General features: G+C 44.3%; 2 protein-coding genes across 6 annotated transcripts; both read left to right on the plus strand.

The window, feature by feature from the left end:
• Positions 1 to 865: 865 nt before the first annotated feature.
• Positions 866 to 4,470, plus strand: LOC125530705 (electron transfer flavoprotein subunit beta, mitochondrial). The gene is given in 7 exon segments (XM_087514185.1): positions 866 to 1,527; positions 1,530 to 1,630; positions 1,719 to 1,818; positions 2,529 to 2,625; positions 2,765 to 2,874; positions 3,366 to 3,432; positions 4,193 to 4,470. Coding segments are annotated over 4 exon segments (393 nt in total). The 5' UTR covers positions 866 to 1,355; the 3' UTR covers positions 2,549 to 2,625; positions 2,765 to 2,874; positions 3,366 to 3,432; positions 4,193 to 4,470.
• A 1,904-nt stretch (positions 4,471 to 6,374) lies between these two features.
• Positions 6,375 to 13,255, plus strand: LOC125530702 (uncharacterized). 5 transcript variants are annotated; one of them, XM_048695098.2, is made up of 10 exons: positions 6,375 to 6,659; positions 6,728 to 6,925; positions 7,283 to 7,382; positions 7,477 to 7,591; positions 7,769 to 7,877; positions 8,083 to 8,248; positions 10,277 to 10,370; positions 10,993 to 11,697; positions 11,793 to 11,966; positions 12,974 to 13,255. In XM_048695098.2, the coding sequence occupies exons 2-9, from the start codon at positions 6,757 to 6,759 to the stop codon at positions 11,964 to 11,966; spliced, it is 1,632 nt and encodes a 543-aa protein (XP_048551055.1). In that variant the 5' UTR covers positions 6,375 to 6,659; positions 6,728 to 6,756; the 3' UTR covers positions 12,974 to 13,255. The 5 variants fall into 5 exon arrangements, with proteins under 5 accessions (XP_048551055.1, XP_048551056.1, XP_087370312.1 ...); XM_048695099.2 differs by having other exon boundaries at positions 6,397 to 6,659; positions 6,717 to 6,925; XM_087514187.1 differs by having other exon boundaries at positions 6,398 to 6,572; positions 6,717 to 6,925.
• Positions 13,256 to 14,759: the final 1,504 nt, after the last annotated feature.

A 14,759-nucleotide genomic window follows, 5' to 3' on the forward strand; every position in this document is an offset into this window, starting at 1 on the left:
TTGTCATGCCTAAATACACACATGTACAAAATATTGGTTTATTTAAACTAACTATAAGAGGTTAAATGTTTGCCTGAATAAGAGGGTACAAACTATAAGAAAAAAAACCAAAAAATGCTTAATTTTGATTGATGGAACCAGTTGTGGCATGGATCAGTGACATGGCAAACATCTGTCCATCCATCCGTCCATCCACCCTTTCGTAGGGGTGGAAAGTGGTAGCGGATAATCCAAAATATCCGATATTCGTATTCGAGAAAATGCCTATTCGTATCCGAAACATTCGCATCCGAACCAAAATGGAAATGGAAATTGTCCGTATCCGTATTTATTAAACAAATACAAAATAAAATATGGTAGGAGATTTTGACACAAATATGGATATGGAAGTGGATATATCCGTATCCGAATAAGATTATGGGAGGTATTTTTTTAAATTCTAGGCCCAATATTCCAATTATCCAACATAAAAGCCAAATAAGTGGTTAAATTTTACTCTTTATATGATTAAACTTATAAATTATTATGCATTACAATAGTATTTATTCATAAACCTATTTATCATTGACTTATTGTATGTCGCAAGTTGATTATTTTAGGTCACATAGCTATCGACTAATTTACTTAAGCAACATGTTGATATTATTCGTATCCGTTCCGAATCAAGAAAATATCCGATACGTATCTGTATTTGAATAATATCCGAGCCGCATCCGTATCCAAGAACATCCGTATTCGGATTCGTATTCGTTTTAAAAATATGAAAATGAAAGTGGTAATAGCACTATCCGATCCGCATCCGATCCGTTTCCACCCGTACCCCTTCGCTCTCTCAGCTAACCCGATCCACCCCTCTCTCTCGCACAGCCAACCCTAGCGATCCACCTCTCCCCTCCCCTCCCCTCCCCTCGCGCAGCCGCCACCCACCTCTTCCTGTCTCGATTCCCACCCATATCACCGCCGCCGCTGCCGCCGGCCTACGCCCTCCCCCCACACCGCCGCCCTGAAACCCCCTCCTCACCTTCTCTCCCCGGTCGAGCAGCAGCAGGTGAGGCAGAGGCGGCAGCCAGATCCGCCGCGTTGCTTCCGGATTTGCGCCCTCCCCACCACCGGTTCATATCCAATCCCGCCACCGACACCCACCCCTACCCCCACAGGCGACCTCCCCTAACCCCATAACCACCGGCGACCTCCCTCCCTTGCTCCTCAACCCAACCCAATCCCGATTTGATTCAGTTCAGAGACGAATCCCCTCCCACATCGCCGCTGCGGCCACACACTGCCAATCCTCTCACTCCACCACGCCTTCTTCCTGTCCCGATTCCCGGACGGGCGTCGACACGGCCAGCGTCAAGATGTCCATGAACCCCTTCTGCGAGATTGCCGTGGAGGAGGCGCTGCGGCTCCGCGAGGTCGGCGCCGCCTCCGAGGTCGTCGCCGCCACCGTCGGTCCCGCGCAGGCCGCCGACACGCTCCGCACCGCACTCGCCATGGGCGCCGACTGCGCCGTCCACGTCCTCCACGACCCCGACCCGACCCCGCCCGCCCGCTCCTCCCGCTTGCCGTCGCCAAGATCCTCCGCATCCTCGCGCTCCAGGAGACCCCCGGCCTCCTCATCCTCGGCAAGCAGGTTCTCAGATCGGCCTCGATTCAGTCAGTTTTTTGCCTCATCTTTCATGGTGTCTGACTTGCTCTGCTTCCTGCCTGCGCGTGCACAGTGCTCCCTCCAGGTGAAGTCGCCCACCGCAGCGCCAAGGGATTCGTCTCCGAGGACGAGTTCCTCTCCATCCCGGAGTTCTCCACCAACCGCTCTCCCAGGTCCGTCCCTCCCCCTCCCCCTCCCTCTCTCGTCGCCGAGACGGACAATTTTGTTCCCCTGCTCGCTTTGTCCCCGTCGTGCCACCTCCAGATGACTCACTAACTGACTGTAGTACCAGTGCGTGCCTCTTGTTTTTATGCGCTGTCCTTGGATTACACACACAACACTTGCCTCTACTACTATTTTCCTAGTGGTATTGTATACAGCTCCGTCCCCACTCAGTTTTTCCACTAATTGGGAAAAATAATCCAGCATTATACCAATCACAGAACCTGTACGCAATCGATCGACATAGGGAGTTTTACCATACATGTGGAACCTGAATATCTCTATGAAGCCAAGCACCTTCCACATCTGCTTGGAAAAAGCTCTGGCTATCTTTGATTGGGTACGGACGGAGTTATAGTTTTCAAAGACTGGTATAATGCTTTTTTTCAAATATGTAACACTTATCATAGACCACAAAAATCTCCATATAGATCATTTCTACTGAAGATTTGCATCTCGTTTTTCTTCCCCAGTAAAACTCAGTGTATCTGATTTGTACATATAGTGTAGTTTTTCCAGCAAAACACGACCTCCCTTACAAATAACATAGCCTGTTGACTTTCTTTACTCAGTTTTACTGTTTTAGTTATATTTAGGAGATTCAGCAGTGTCAACTATGGAGGTGAGACTGATTTTGAGCTTCCATTTCTTCTATTTGCAGAGGTTGCTACGTATGGTTGATGGATTGAACTTCAAGGAATTTGTTTCTTTTCTCTCTACCTTCAGCGCAAGGGCCAGCCTTCAGCAAAAGATTGAGTGTAATGCTCATCACGTTTCTTTTCCTCTTTTTGCTGTCTATCTTGAAAGGAGTGTATGTTGGTTTGGGTCTCTCTGATCCTTATGATGACTATTAATTTGTTGGTCCGGTGTTGATCTGGTTTGTGTTCCATTGAGCAGTGATATTTAAGGTGTATGACATTGATGGCAAGGGGAAAGTATCCTTCAAGGACCTGGTAGAGATTTTACGGGACCTAACAGGCTCATCCATGTCAGAGAAACAAAGAGAGGTTCTGATTTGATCCAATCCTATATTTCATTGCATAGTACTACATTCACTTGCAAGTACACTTGCTAAATCAACAAGAACAAATGTGGCTCTTTCCTTGTTTCCTTTTCAAATAATTTGTACCCTGCCATCATAAACACATCAAGTGTGCATAACTTGTTTCCAAAGTGAAGGGAACCCTGACACTAAATTGTAGGTTTCTTCATTGCAGTAAATGTTCAGAGTAGCATGCTTCGCAGTGCAAATTCCTATGTTGATATTTACTACTACCTCTGTTCGTAAATACAAGACTTTTATTTACGAACAGAGGAGCATTAGCTAGAAAATATAGCCTTGTGTGGAACCAATCCTTGTGTATCTAAGAGCTAAACAAACATGCCATACAAGGAAATGGAAGGCTTGCGTAGTTTCAACTGTTCGTTGCCAATGATTAATCATCTTGTTTGTTTTTTGGCTGCATCTGACATACATTCTTATGCCTGTTTACTCCAGTTCAGGCTCACGTTTCGTGGCTGAAAGGAAAACGAGCCTATGCTTGCACCAACATTATTAGAATGAGGTGTGGGCATGTATCATTTTTTAAACTCTGCTATCTTTTCCCAAGTCTTTATTATCTTGCCTAGCCTTGTACTGATATGTATTGTTTGCTGCTAATTACCCAAGATAGTGCGTGATGTTAAGGATAACCTGAGAACACATGCCTAAGTTTATAAGATATGACATGTGACAGTGCTGCTGCTGTTTGAATGCTTCTACTGCTAGCTGCTTGCTTGAATAGGTGTGCACTTGTGCTGGTGGTGGTGCTGCTTGTGCTGCTACTGCTCATTCTTGTGCTGCTAACAAAATTGAATATAATCATTCTTGTTGGATCGTGCAGACATGTATGTGCTGCTAATTCTTGTGCTGCTAACACATTCTTGTACTGCTCATTCTTGTGATGCTTAAGCTGTTGATTGCCTAATTTTATTCATCGTCTCCATAATAATTTCATTTGATTGCCTGCTACATCTCCACTTAAATACTCATAATGCTACTGTCTAGGTTTTGTTCAATTGGACTGACTATATATCTCTTGTTAAAATTGTGGTCTTGATCTTTTGTTTAAACCTGAGACATCATGCATAACTAGCTCTTCCTTTTCAGTCTAAACCTGAGACCTCTTTTGTTCTATATTCAGATCCGACTGATGGCCACAGTGCTGTTTTGCTGTGCTTGATAAACCTGAGACTTCTTTTTATTGTAATATTGAAGTTGTTTGGTTCTGGCCTCAGCAGCAGTACACTCTAATTTTGGTGGCCTTTATGTTCATTCTTTTACAGGAGCTCCAGGCCTATTTTTTTGGAGTGTGAAGCCGTGAAGCCAAGTGTGAAGCAGTACTTAGCAAAGAGTTTTTGGTTCTGTACTTGGCAAAGAGTTTTTGGTTCTGAAGTGTGAAGCCAGGTGTAAATTGTAATATTGTAAAAGTCTAATGTAGTGTTAATGAATTATATCTGTTCTGTCCTATTTGAAATAATGATTATGTATGTTGAAAAGATGTGAAATGGAAACTTGACCAGTGGGACCCAGTTATGAATATAATCTGAGCAATTTTGAAATTTCTGACATGTGTGATTGATGTATGGCATTATGACTAGTGGGACCAGTTTCAAAATATAATTATTGAAATAGAAAATAAATGATTTTAAGAAGGCCAAGGCCAAAAAATAAAGAAGCTGAAATATTGGGCTTGGCCCATGTAGCCCACAAGAATTAACTTGGAAAAAAGCTTGAATTGTTGGGCTAGGCTCATGTAGAAAATCGAATTGGACCGGGCTGATTCTTGTGCCACATCAGATTACCACGTCGGATGCATATTTTGGTCACAAACGTCTACGACCTTCTCACAGAAAAGGTTGTTAATTTCAGTTTACAACCGCCAGCTTTTGACCTTCTGTTTTTTGTCACAAAAAGGTCGCAAATAAAAAACAATGACCTTTCAGTGACCAATAGTCAAGGTCACAAGTTGACATATTTCTTGTAGTGGGCGGGGGTGGTTGGCGGCCAGATCCAGCACGGGGCGACGACGGCGTGGTGCGGTGGCTGGGTGTGCGGCAGCGGCAGCGACAGTGCGGCGGGCGGCAAGAGAAAGAAGATGTGCGGTGGGGAAAAAGAAATGAACAGGGGCTGGCGTGGAGATGCAAATTTGCATCTCCAGATGTTGTATTTTACATCACTTGGCCCAGATGATGTAAACTTTTTATGAGTGTGTCCAGGGCACATCTAGATGTGCTCTAATTATTGCACATCTAAGTGAGTGAATCAAGCATAAAGAGAAAAAGAAAAAAAAAAGATATCCACATGAATCTTAATGTAAGATCAATGACATATGACTTAGATGCGCAATACTTATGGCACATCTAGATGTGATTTAGCAAAACTGACTTTTTATATCTACATCATCTGTTGGAGGTGGCTTTTTGAACATTGAAGATACGAAAGCTGATTATTTTTTCATCTACATCTTTTATTGGAGATGCTCTAAAGACACAAGGCGCGATTTTACTGGTATAGTACGCAGGCAGAGCACTTTTGTCTGGTGAGGCATTCGTCCTGACCAGTTTATAAATTGGTTCATAAACATAAGATAGTATGTGATTTTCCTATTTAATTAACTTTAATGCAGCGTTAAGCGTTGTTTGCAGTAAATTGAGATGTTAATTATTGACTTTGCCGTGTCTTTAATGTGAAGCAGAAAAAAAAGGTATACATTGACAAACGGGCTAGAAATGCGGGAGAGTATCCCGTGATACGAAAGCTTAAGTGCTCCCATGATACGGGCTTTTGGGCCATCGAATTTCAGATCCAACAGCGTATGAGAAGCTGCTGTAGCTGCTGTACTTGCGCGCATTTTTCAGATTCTATGAGGGCTTTCTTGCAAAAATATTCACCATCTCACAGGAGCTATTGGATTTTAGATCCAACGGCTGAGGTCGCACGGGAGCACCTAAGCTTAGGTGCTCCCGGAGCACCAGATATTTTCCCCTAGAAATGCCCTCCACAACCCCAAGCCACCAGAGGTCAGAAAATCATGAGAGTCTAGTAACTAGATAGATGCAGGCCTTAAGCAGTTTCCACGGCTGCGTAAAATCAATCTACAGAAGCCTTAAAGCCAAAAACACATTAAACAAATGCAACCCCAAAATAATAAAACAAAATCACATAGCGTGGGAAGCAAGTGCCAATACCAAAAAATGAATTGAATCAAATCAACCTGGAGTAAAAAGCAGAATAAGCATCGCCCACCTTGGGGCCCTGCGCTCTACCTACGGCTCCAGTGGATTAAACGTGGAGACGGCCTTTTCCCTTTTCCTTTGTGATTGATGAGGGCGGCTCATCTTGCGAAAATGTCAACCGGCTGACGCATATGTGTCGCGCGACTGGGCCGGCACACAGGGCACGCAAAATGCGTCATATACGAGGTCCCCTCGCTGCCTTTGTCCGAAAAAGTAAATCTGAGCGCGGACACTGGATTGCCCGCACGACCCACCAAGCCCGCTAGGGTTAACCCGTCCCTTTCTTTTCTTTTCTCCCGAGCGCAACTTATCCCCTCCCCTCCCGAGCGGAGCCGCCATAGCCGTCACCTCCTCTGCCCCTCTCCGCTGGCTGCCTCCGGCGCCCCATCTTCTCCACCGCTACCAACCACCGCCGTCCGCTGGAGCGGTTTGCCACCCATCTTCTCCTTCTGGTCCAGCCTGCCCTTCTCTTCACCGCTGCCGGACCGAGCTCGCCTCGCAGCTCAACGGGGAGGTAACTCACGATTTCGTTGTCGTCTGATCTTGAACTACTTTTGCTCTCTGATCTTAGATTGCAACAAGTTTGTGAGGATAACTACGAGGTAGCCGTGATGGATGTGGGGTGGAGGAAGAAGTCGGTGGAGGCGTCCATGGATTTGGGGAGTACGAAGAATTGGGGGGCGTATACGGGTATATTCATTGTGCTCATGCTTATCATAGCCGCTATCCCGCATGATGAGGACTATCACGACTTCGCCGACCAACGCACACTTCTCCTTGGTAATTATTAATATCCACTTTGCACTTTTGTCTTATCATCGGTTTGCCCCCTGTTCTGTTGCTGCATACTCACATCAATTTTGCTGTTTTAATAATTTTAAGTTCGTAATTTGATAGGTTTATAAGTCAAGAATACACATGACAGCAGAGATTCAGAACAAGTAAAACATAGATTTGGCTAAATTAAGCTCCATTCAAAAGAAAGTAAAACATAAATTTGGCTAAATTATGCTCCATTAAAAAAACACTTCTGATTGATAGAATACAAATCATAACCATTTTTTTCATGAAATTTAAGTCTGGGCATAGTTATATTGGTTAATTAATATTGAATAACGTTTATGTCTTATTTTGTAGGGATCCCTAATACGCTGAATGTTGTCTCAATAATCCCCTTCATTTTTGTCGGTCTTGCCGGGCTCATCCTTAAGCACTGTGAAAGCTACTGTAGGCCATGGTGCAGATTTGATGCTTATGCCAATTTTGGTTCCTGTTTTAACTATAATTAATATATGAAACACTCTAATGTTAATACTTAATCGCGCTGGCAGCTCACAGAGGGGTCTCTACACACTCTTCTTTGCTGGTGTCAGTGTTGTTGGTTTTGCTTCATTCTTTTACCATCTCAACCCGAAAAATGACGCCCTATTTTGGGACACATTGCCAGTAAGTCTTTCCTAGACTTCTATGCAGTAGGACTAACATTCAGCACCATGTTTGTATGTAAAATTGCTTGGAAAGGAATAATTGGTACCCCCCCCCCCCCCCCCCCCCCTTTTTTTTTGCTTCTACTCTCTTGATGTTTAATATACTGAAGGGTGACATGTTGGTTTGTTTGTCTAGATTATGATCGCTTTCACATCTTTTGAGGTGATTTTCATTATCGAAAGGTTTGATGATTCGGCAGGAACAAAGTCGTTTGAATCAACGAGCTACTGGTTATGGGCAGTCGGTTAGTATTATTCTTGCTCAATATAATGCATGCATTTTCATTTTTTGTGTAGGTTGCTATTTGTGATTCACCTCAATGTACTTGGTTTTTGATAGTTCATTTCTCATAGGACATGAACTTCTGGTTGTTCTTACTGAAAGTGCAATTCAATATGACCTAAGTTATACAATCTGATTTTTTTCTTCTATTGAAAATAAAATTTCAGGATTTTACGTTCTTGCAAGAGTAGAAGAGGTTGCAGACAAACCAATTTATACGTGGACACTTCATATTGTCAGTGGGCATACTCTTGGTCATTTATGTGCTGCAATGGTGCCTCTTTTTTTTATTCTCATGTTAGCGAAAAGGACAAGACCAATTCAACCAGAAAGGTATGAACCAATAATTCCATAGACTCCATGATTGTGTGCACTTTATTTCTTTATGTGTAAAGTGGAATTTGATTCAACCGTGCATGATTGTTCTTACCAAACTTAATGTGGTGAGCACCAGTCCAACAAATACTTTCCTCATTCCTTTTCAAACATTTGTGTTTCTTCATCCAGTCTAGTTCTACTAACAATTTCACCACATTAAGGTTGGATTTGCTCATGTGACATGGTTGTTTGTTTGGTTGTGTGGTGAAGGGCATGTCTTGGAGATGGGGAAGTGTCACATCCATGATCCACACAATATATTTGATGCATTTATTGGATACAATTATTTAACAATCATTGAAAAAATTGCGAACGCCACTGCGTTGCATCATTATGCCATACATTATTTCATTGCATTCATCTACCTATGCATTTTGTCCACCACTAGAGTTTCCCTTGTTCTATAAGTATATTGTAATTGTAATGCTGACCAATATGTCCTAATGCTCTTATATATCAACTACTCAACAACAACAACAACAACAACAACAACAACAACAAAGCCTTTAGTCCCAAACAAGTTGGGGTAGGCTATGCTGAAACCCATAACATCTCACAACCAACTCATGGCTTTGGCACATGGATATCTAGCTTTTACGCACCTCTGTTCATGGTTGGTTCTTTGGTGATACTCCAGTCATTCATATCTTGCTTTACGGACTCCTCCTATGTCAAGTTTGGTCTACATCGACCTCTCTTGACATTATACTCCTTAATGACCCTCTCTTTGAATGCTTGAGCTACCCCCGAGTTTCCACCACTTCGTTCTAGTGACTTTGGTGCGCTTATCCTGTTGGGACACGAATCCGAAAGAGAGTCATTCACCACAAGCTTATGCTGAGGGACAACACTCTCTCTAGGTATCACCTTACAATCAAGACAAGCACGCCAGTCTTCTCTTCTCAAGAGGATGAAATCAATCTCGCTAGAGTGTTTACCACTACTAAAAGTCACTAGATGTGATTCTTTTTAAAGTGGGTGTTAGCTATGATCACGTCGTAGGCTAGAGCAAAGCTTAAGACATCTTCTCCTTCTTGATTCCCGATGCGATAGTCAAAGCCCCGATGCATCGCTTCAAAACCTGTGTTAGATGTACCCACGTGGCCATTGAGGTCTCCTCCTATGAAGAGCTTCTTGCCAATAGGTACTCCTAACCATGTTCTCCATGCCTTCCTAGAATTCCTTGGTGTTCTCATTGTGGCCTACTTGCGGGGCCTACACGTTGATAACATTGAGAATCAAGTCCCCAGCTACCAGCTTGACCAGGATAATCTGGTCCCCACGCCTCCTGATGTCTACCACTCCACACTTGAGGCTCTTGTTGATCAAGATGTCTATTCCATTCCTGTTTGCAGTTGTCCCCGTGTACCATAGCTTGAAACCGGTATCTCCACCTCCTTTGCTTTCTATCCTCTCCATTTGGTTTCTTGGACTCAAAGGATATCAACACCTCTCCTCACCGCTGTATGAACTAGCTCCCGAAGCTTACCTGTCAGGGTTCCTATTTTCCAGCTACCTAAACGATTCCTCCTAGGCTCGGCTAGCTTCCTTATTCTTCATAGTCGTCGAGTCAAAAGCGAAGACCCTTCATTTTTCACTACACGCGGGCGTTGATGTAGCGCGCCACTAAGGATGCGATGTGACGACCTGATCCTTGCTCACTTGTCACCGTATCCAGATCAAGATACTGCGCGCCACCTGGGGGGGGGGGGGGTGACGGCCCGGCCCTTGCCCATTTAATACCACACCGGGGTTCTGATATGGCGCATCGCTGAGAGGGTTATGCCCCAAAGATTTTCTTCTGGGTTCATCTCCATTAAGAGTGTTTTGAGTTTTGACGCTGGCTTGCCAAGCCTATCACAACCCTCGTTTAATTGGGCTTGGGACCGGCTATGTTGAGACAACATAGGCGGAGTTGTCTTCTAGGGTACAAACAAAGAGTATAATTTTGATTACATGATCTGACAATTTCCCTCGTTTCAGACACATGATTCTAGTGCATCATCAATTAATGCTTGCTTTCATGGTCTGCTTATTGGTGCCCAAGATGATCTGCCTATGGATGCCCAAGTTACAGGTATGATAATCTGCTGATCCATGCCCGAGCAAATAAGAGTCACTCCACATATTGACCATGTTGCTGCTTTGCCTAGAGGCCTGCCACTACATAATTACTAACCTCCCTTGACAATTGACTCATTCCATACCATATTATGTGCATTATATTATTATGGAGGTAATTATACAATGATAACTTTACTTCCATGTCATGCTTTCTCCACAATTTTATTTACTCCCTCCGTTCCTCAATATAGGGTGTATAGTTTTTGGCACGGAAATTAAAGAACGCATGTGGAGGGAAAATTTCACAAGTTTTGGGAGAGATTGCACCTGACTAATTGACATGAGAAAATAGGGGAGCTTGCCCTATATAAGGAAATGTAATCAAATCCCTTAAAAAATTATCCAAACGAGTGGTGCAACGCAATAAACCTTATATTTCGGACTTTTTCTCAAAAATCTATACACCTTATATCAAGGAACGGAGGGAGTAGTAAAATCTGTCTCTAGCACGCGTGTGATTCTTGCATTGATATTTATTTATTTGAATAACCTGATTAACTTCTTCCACACTTGTGAAAATTAGATAAGTGCTTTTTCATGTGTGACTTATTGACTGTGTTATTGCTCTTAATCAGGTTCGTGCCATAATGTATGAAATCAGCATTTTAATGTGGGAGTTCAGTGCTCGTTATGTGGGTAATCAGGCAAAGACCTCAGAGGAGCGAGGAATGTTAGAAACCCCAGTTCGTGCTCGGCAAATAGTGCCACGTATTCGTGGCCTTTATGGGATGGACACTTATAAGAATAAGGTCTTAGAATTCATACAAAGTGAACGATCGGATGAGTCTATATTTGGACTATGGGGCACGTCGGGTGTTGGCAAGACACGGCTTCTTTCGCTCATCGCTGATAGCTATGCCGATTCATTTCGTCACGTCATATTTCTTGATGGTGGCAGTAGCGTGAGAGTGATGCAAAATTATGTCGCATATTTTTTGAAATTGGATTGGGAGACAATCTCATTGTTAGAGGAGCATTACCGAGCTAAAATCATCATGGAGTACCTAGAGCATGTCAGTTTTTTGGTTCTGTTAGACGATGTGCAAGATGAAGTGTACCCAGATTTAACAGCTGTTGGTTTGCCGATGGCTCTTGGGCATCGGCAAAAAGTTGTTCTTACGTCGAGGAGTCAGGTAGTATGTGCTCGCATGGGATGCACCCTAACAAACACTCTGGAGATGAAGTGTCTTGGGGATGAAGATGCTTGGAGTCTTTTCGAGTATAATGCGGGAGTAAAAATCACAGAAGCTGATACTGAAATTTATGAATATGCAAAACAGGTAATATATATTTCTACATAATAACTTTTCAGATATACTTTTAACCTACAAATAAAAACTGTGCACTATAATTTATAGTTTGTATTGGTTATTAGATGGTTTCAGCATGTGGAGGGTTGCCTAGAGCCATATGTGCTATTGGCATAGGCGTAGCTGGAGCCACTTGCAGGGGAAAACATCCAGTTGATTGGTGGTTTACCTACAAGCGTTTCAAGGATAAAAATCTGCCACCAGAGCGAATGGAAGAAATAGTGCCTGTTCTGGTTTAGGTAAGTTAAAACTCTAAAGTAGTGTGTGATAGCAGATAGTACATGCCTGAGTGCTCAAAAAATACCCCTGGCAAAAGCAAATGTATACTCCCTCCGAGCCATATTAATTGTCGCTCAGACGGATGTATCTAGACGTAGATACATCCGTCTGAGCGACAATTAATATGGGACGGATGGGGTATTTCTGAAGGGGAAAAAAATACTTGGTAGTAGTTCTGATTATGAGGCTTGAATAAATTCAAGGCCTTGCACGGATCATGATGGTGAAAGAAATCATTCCAGAGATTGCTTAACATCAAAGTTTAGGAAACCATTCAGATTTATGTCTCTGAACAGTTCTTTGTAAGCATTTTGCCATTACCTGCTCAAATCCCCAGGTTGGGCCCGAGACCAACCAGCCCCTGGGTATCCTCAGTGTCCAATGGACTTGCATCCTCAGTGTCCAATTGGGGGTTTCCTTTTTAGAGCTTCAGGAGTTGCATTTGGTACTTTTTTTGTTGATATATTCTTCTTGAGGACAATTCAAGCCATTAGATGTAAAGTACTGAGAGACCACATAACTGAATAATCTGTGCTAGGTATAGCTGTAACTTTAGCTACACCAGTATTGCCAGGATATGACTCTCTAAGTCTTGCATCTGAGTACAGCGGATAGACTTTGATGGAAGATTTGCTCGCACAAGTTGTAGTATTAGGCGACACATTTTATATGGCTGAGTGTAAAATGGAGTAGATAGCACAAGCCTTGGGATTTGTGTGACATTTGCACAGCAATCAAAGAGGAATCAAGTGCCTTTCACACAAGTGCATGTAATTACTATTTACTCCCTTTTTATATAAGATCTTTTACTAGATCATTAAAGTAGTGATCTTAAAAAGATCTTATAGTATTATCACTTTACAGAGGGAGTATTTGATAGGCCTAGCCTCTGCTTTAGCTTTGCAGTTGATTTACTCTGGTAGTGCGCATTTAACTCGATGTCTCTTTTATGCCTGCTCATGTGAAGGACCGCTGCCCTGGTTTCAGGCAACTTGTGCGTGGCTGGTAGGAGCTGTGGATACATGGTTGGACTTCATTACTTGTTGCTGCCCCAATCAAGTGTCGGCGAGTCCAGATGGCGGTCTAGTATATGCTTGTGAATATGGTGTGAAATGTTTGATGATAATACTTTCTATTTCTAGTATGTGTTTTCTTGACTTGTCAGTCTTCTGATGCGTAAACACAGAGCAGAACACCTTCATGCTCCAATGGAATGCAAGAGAAGAACAGACTTGTTGTGGATGCTAAATTCTGTGCTTGTTTGTTTTGCTGTCTGTCTCATTCTGTCATTCGCCTAAAAACTTTTGACCTAACTGGACCCCTCATATCTTCCCTATATGTCTGGGCTGTCCGTGAACCCTCATATCTATCTTAAATATGGGAGGATACAAAGGCTCGCGGACAAGCGGGGGCGCGTGAACCCTCATATCTATCTTAAATATGGGAGGATATGAAGGCTCACGGACAAGTGGGGGCGCGTCCGGTCAATCCGCAACATAAGATGTGGCCTCACTCTGGATCACCTTTTCTCTGTCTTTAATTATTCTTTTCTTTCTTTCTCTTCATCTATATCAATCATGTGTAAGTGACCGGACATATGAGAAAGAAAGTAAGGATTTTGCCTGCACGGATGAATGAATAGGGGAAAACGTTCATAATCATCCGACTGCTCTTTCTCTATCGTAAGCGTCCTCCATGTGCCACGTACTCACGTCTGGCAGCCCGCCGCCCCAGCCTTATCCTATCTCTAACGAAGCTCCTTCACTCATTTCTTCTCTTTTCTCCCTCTTACAACTCTTCGGCAGAGGAGATTAGCCATGGCGAGCACCACCAGCAGCTGAAAATCAGAATAGTTTGACGCCGGCTGTGGGCACTAGCAGCCGGAGCTCCTCCCTTGCATTGCTGCAGGCGGCCTAGCTGCAAAGCAGCGTCCATGGAGCGGAGCCATGGCGAGCACCACCACAGCAGCGGGGGAACCGGGAGGTGCTGCTGGTGATCGAAACGGCGCTCGTTGACGAACGCCGGTGCTGCTTTCATCCACGTCCGCCGAGATGGGACAACAACTTGTCCACGGCAGTTGCGCTACGTTGCGCTATTTGCAACCTCGTCTGCACTGCGATGCAATCTAGTGTGCCGATGGAGCGCTCGGCCGGCGGCTGAGTTGCAATGGAGCGCTCAGAGCCGGCGGCGGAGCTGCCATGGAGCGCTCGGCACCGGCGGCGGAGCTGCAATGGAGCGCTCGTCCGCGGCTCCCCCGTGCTGCATCGCAGCACTTCCCGACGGCTCAATGTTGCATCATCGGTGGCTCAATGCAGCGTCGCCGGTGGCTCAATGCAGCTTTGCCGGCGGCTCTTGGGGGAGCCCCTGTCGCAACTGCACGCCTGGAGTCTACGTTGTTGCCACGACCGGCGGCGGTGATGCGTTTGCAAGGCTAGGGACGGCTGGGGCAAGCCTGTTGCTGCAAGCGAGCGCGGCTTGGCGGCTGCGAGCTAGTTCAGGGCCGCTCGCTGGAGTTCGGGGCGCCTATCTCAGGGATCCAGTGTGTGGGGATTTCTGGCAAGGCTGCGACACAAGGAAGACGAGGCCACGTTCGGCGTCGTATTGCGTGCGAGCGATACGGTCTAAGTTGACTAATCGTACGTCTGTGAGAGCTTTGATCGGATGGCTGGGACCCAACTGATTTCCCACAAAATCAGTCGGATGATTTGTAGCAGCCGTCATAAATAAAGGCTCAAAACAGGCACACCATGTCA

Source organism: Triticum urartu, chromosome 3A (assembly GCF_056163025.1).
Source record: "Triticum urartu cultivar PI428250 chromosome 3A, HENAU_Tu73, whole genome shotgun sequence".
In the NCBI taxonomy this organism is placed as follows: Eukaryota; Viridiplantae; Streptophyta; class Magnoliopsida; order Poales; family Poaceae; genus Triticum; species Triticum urartu.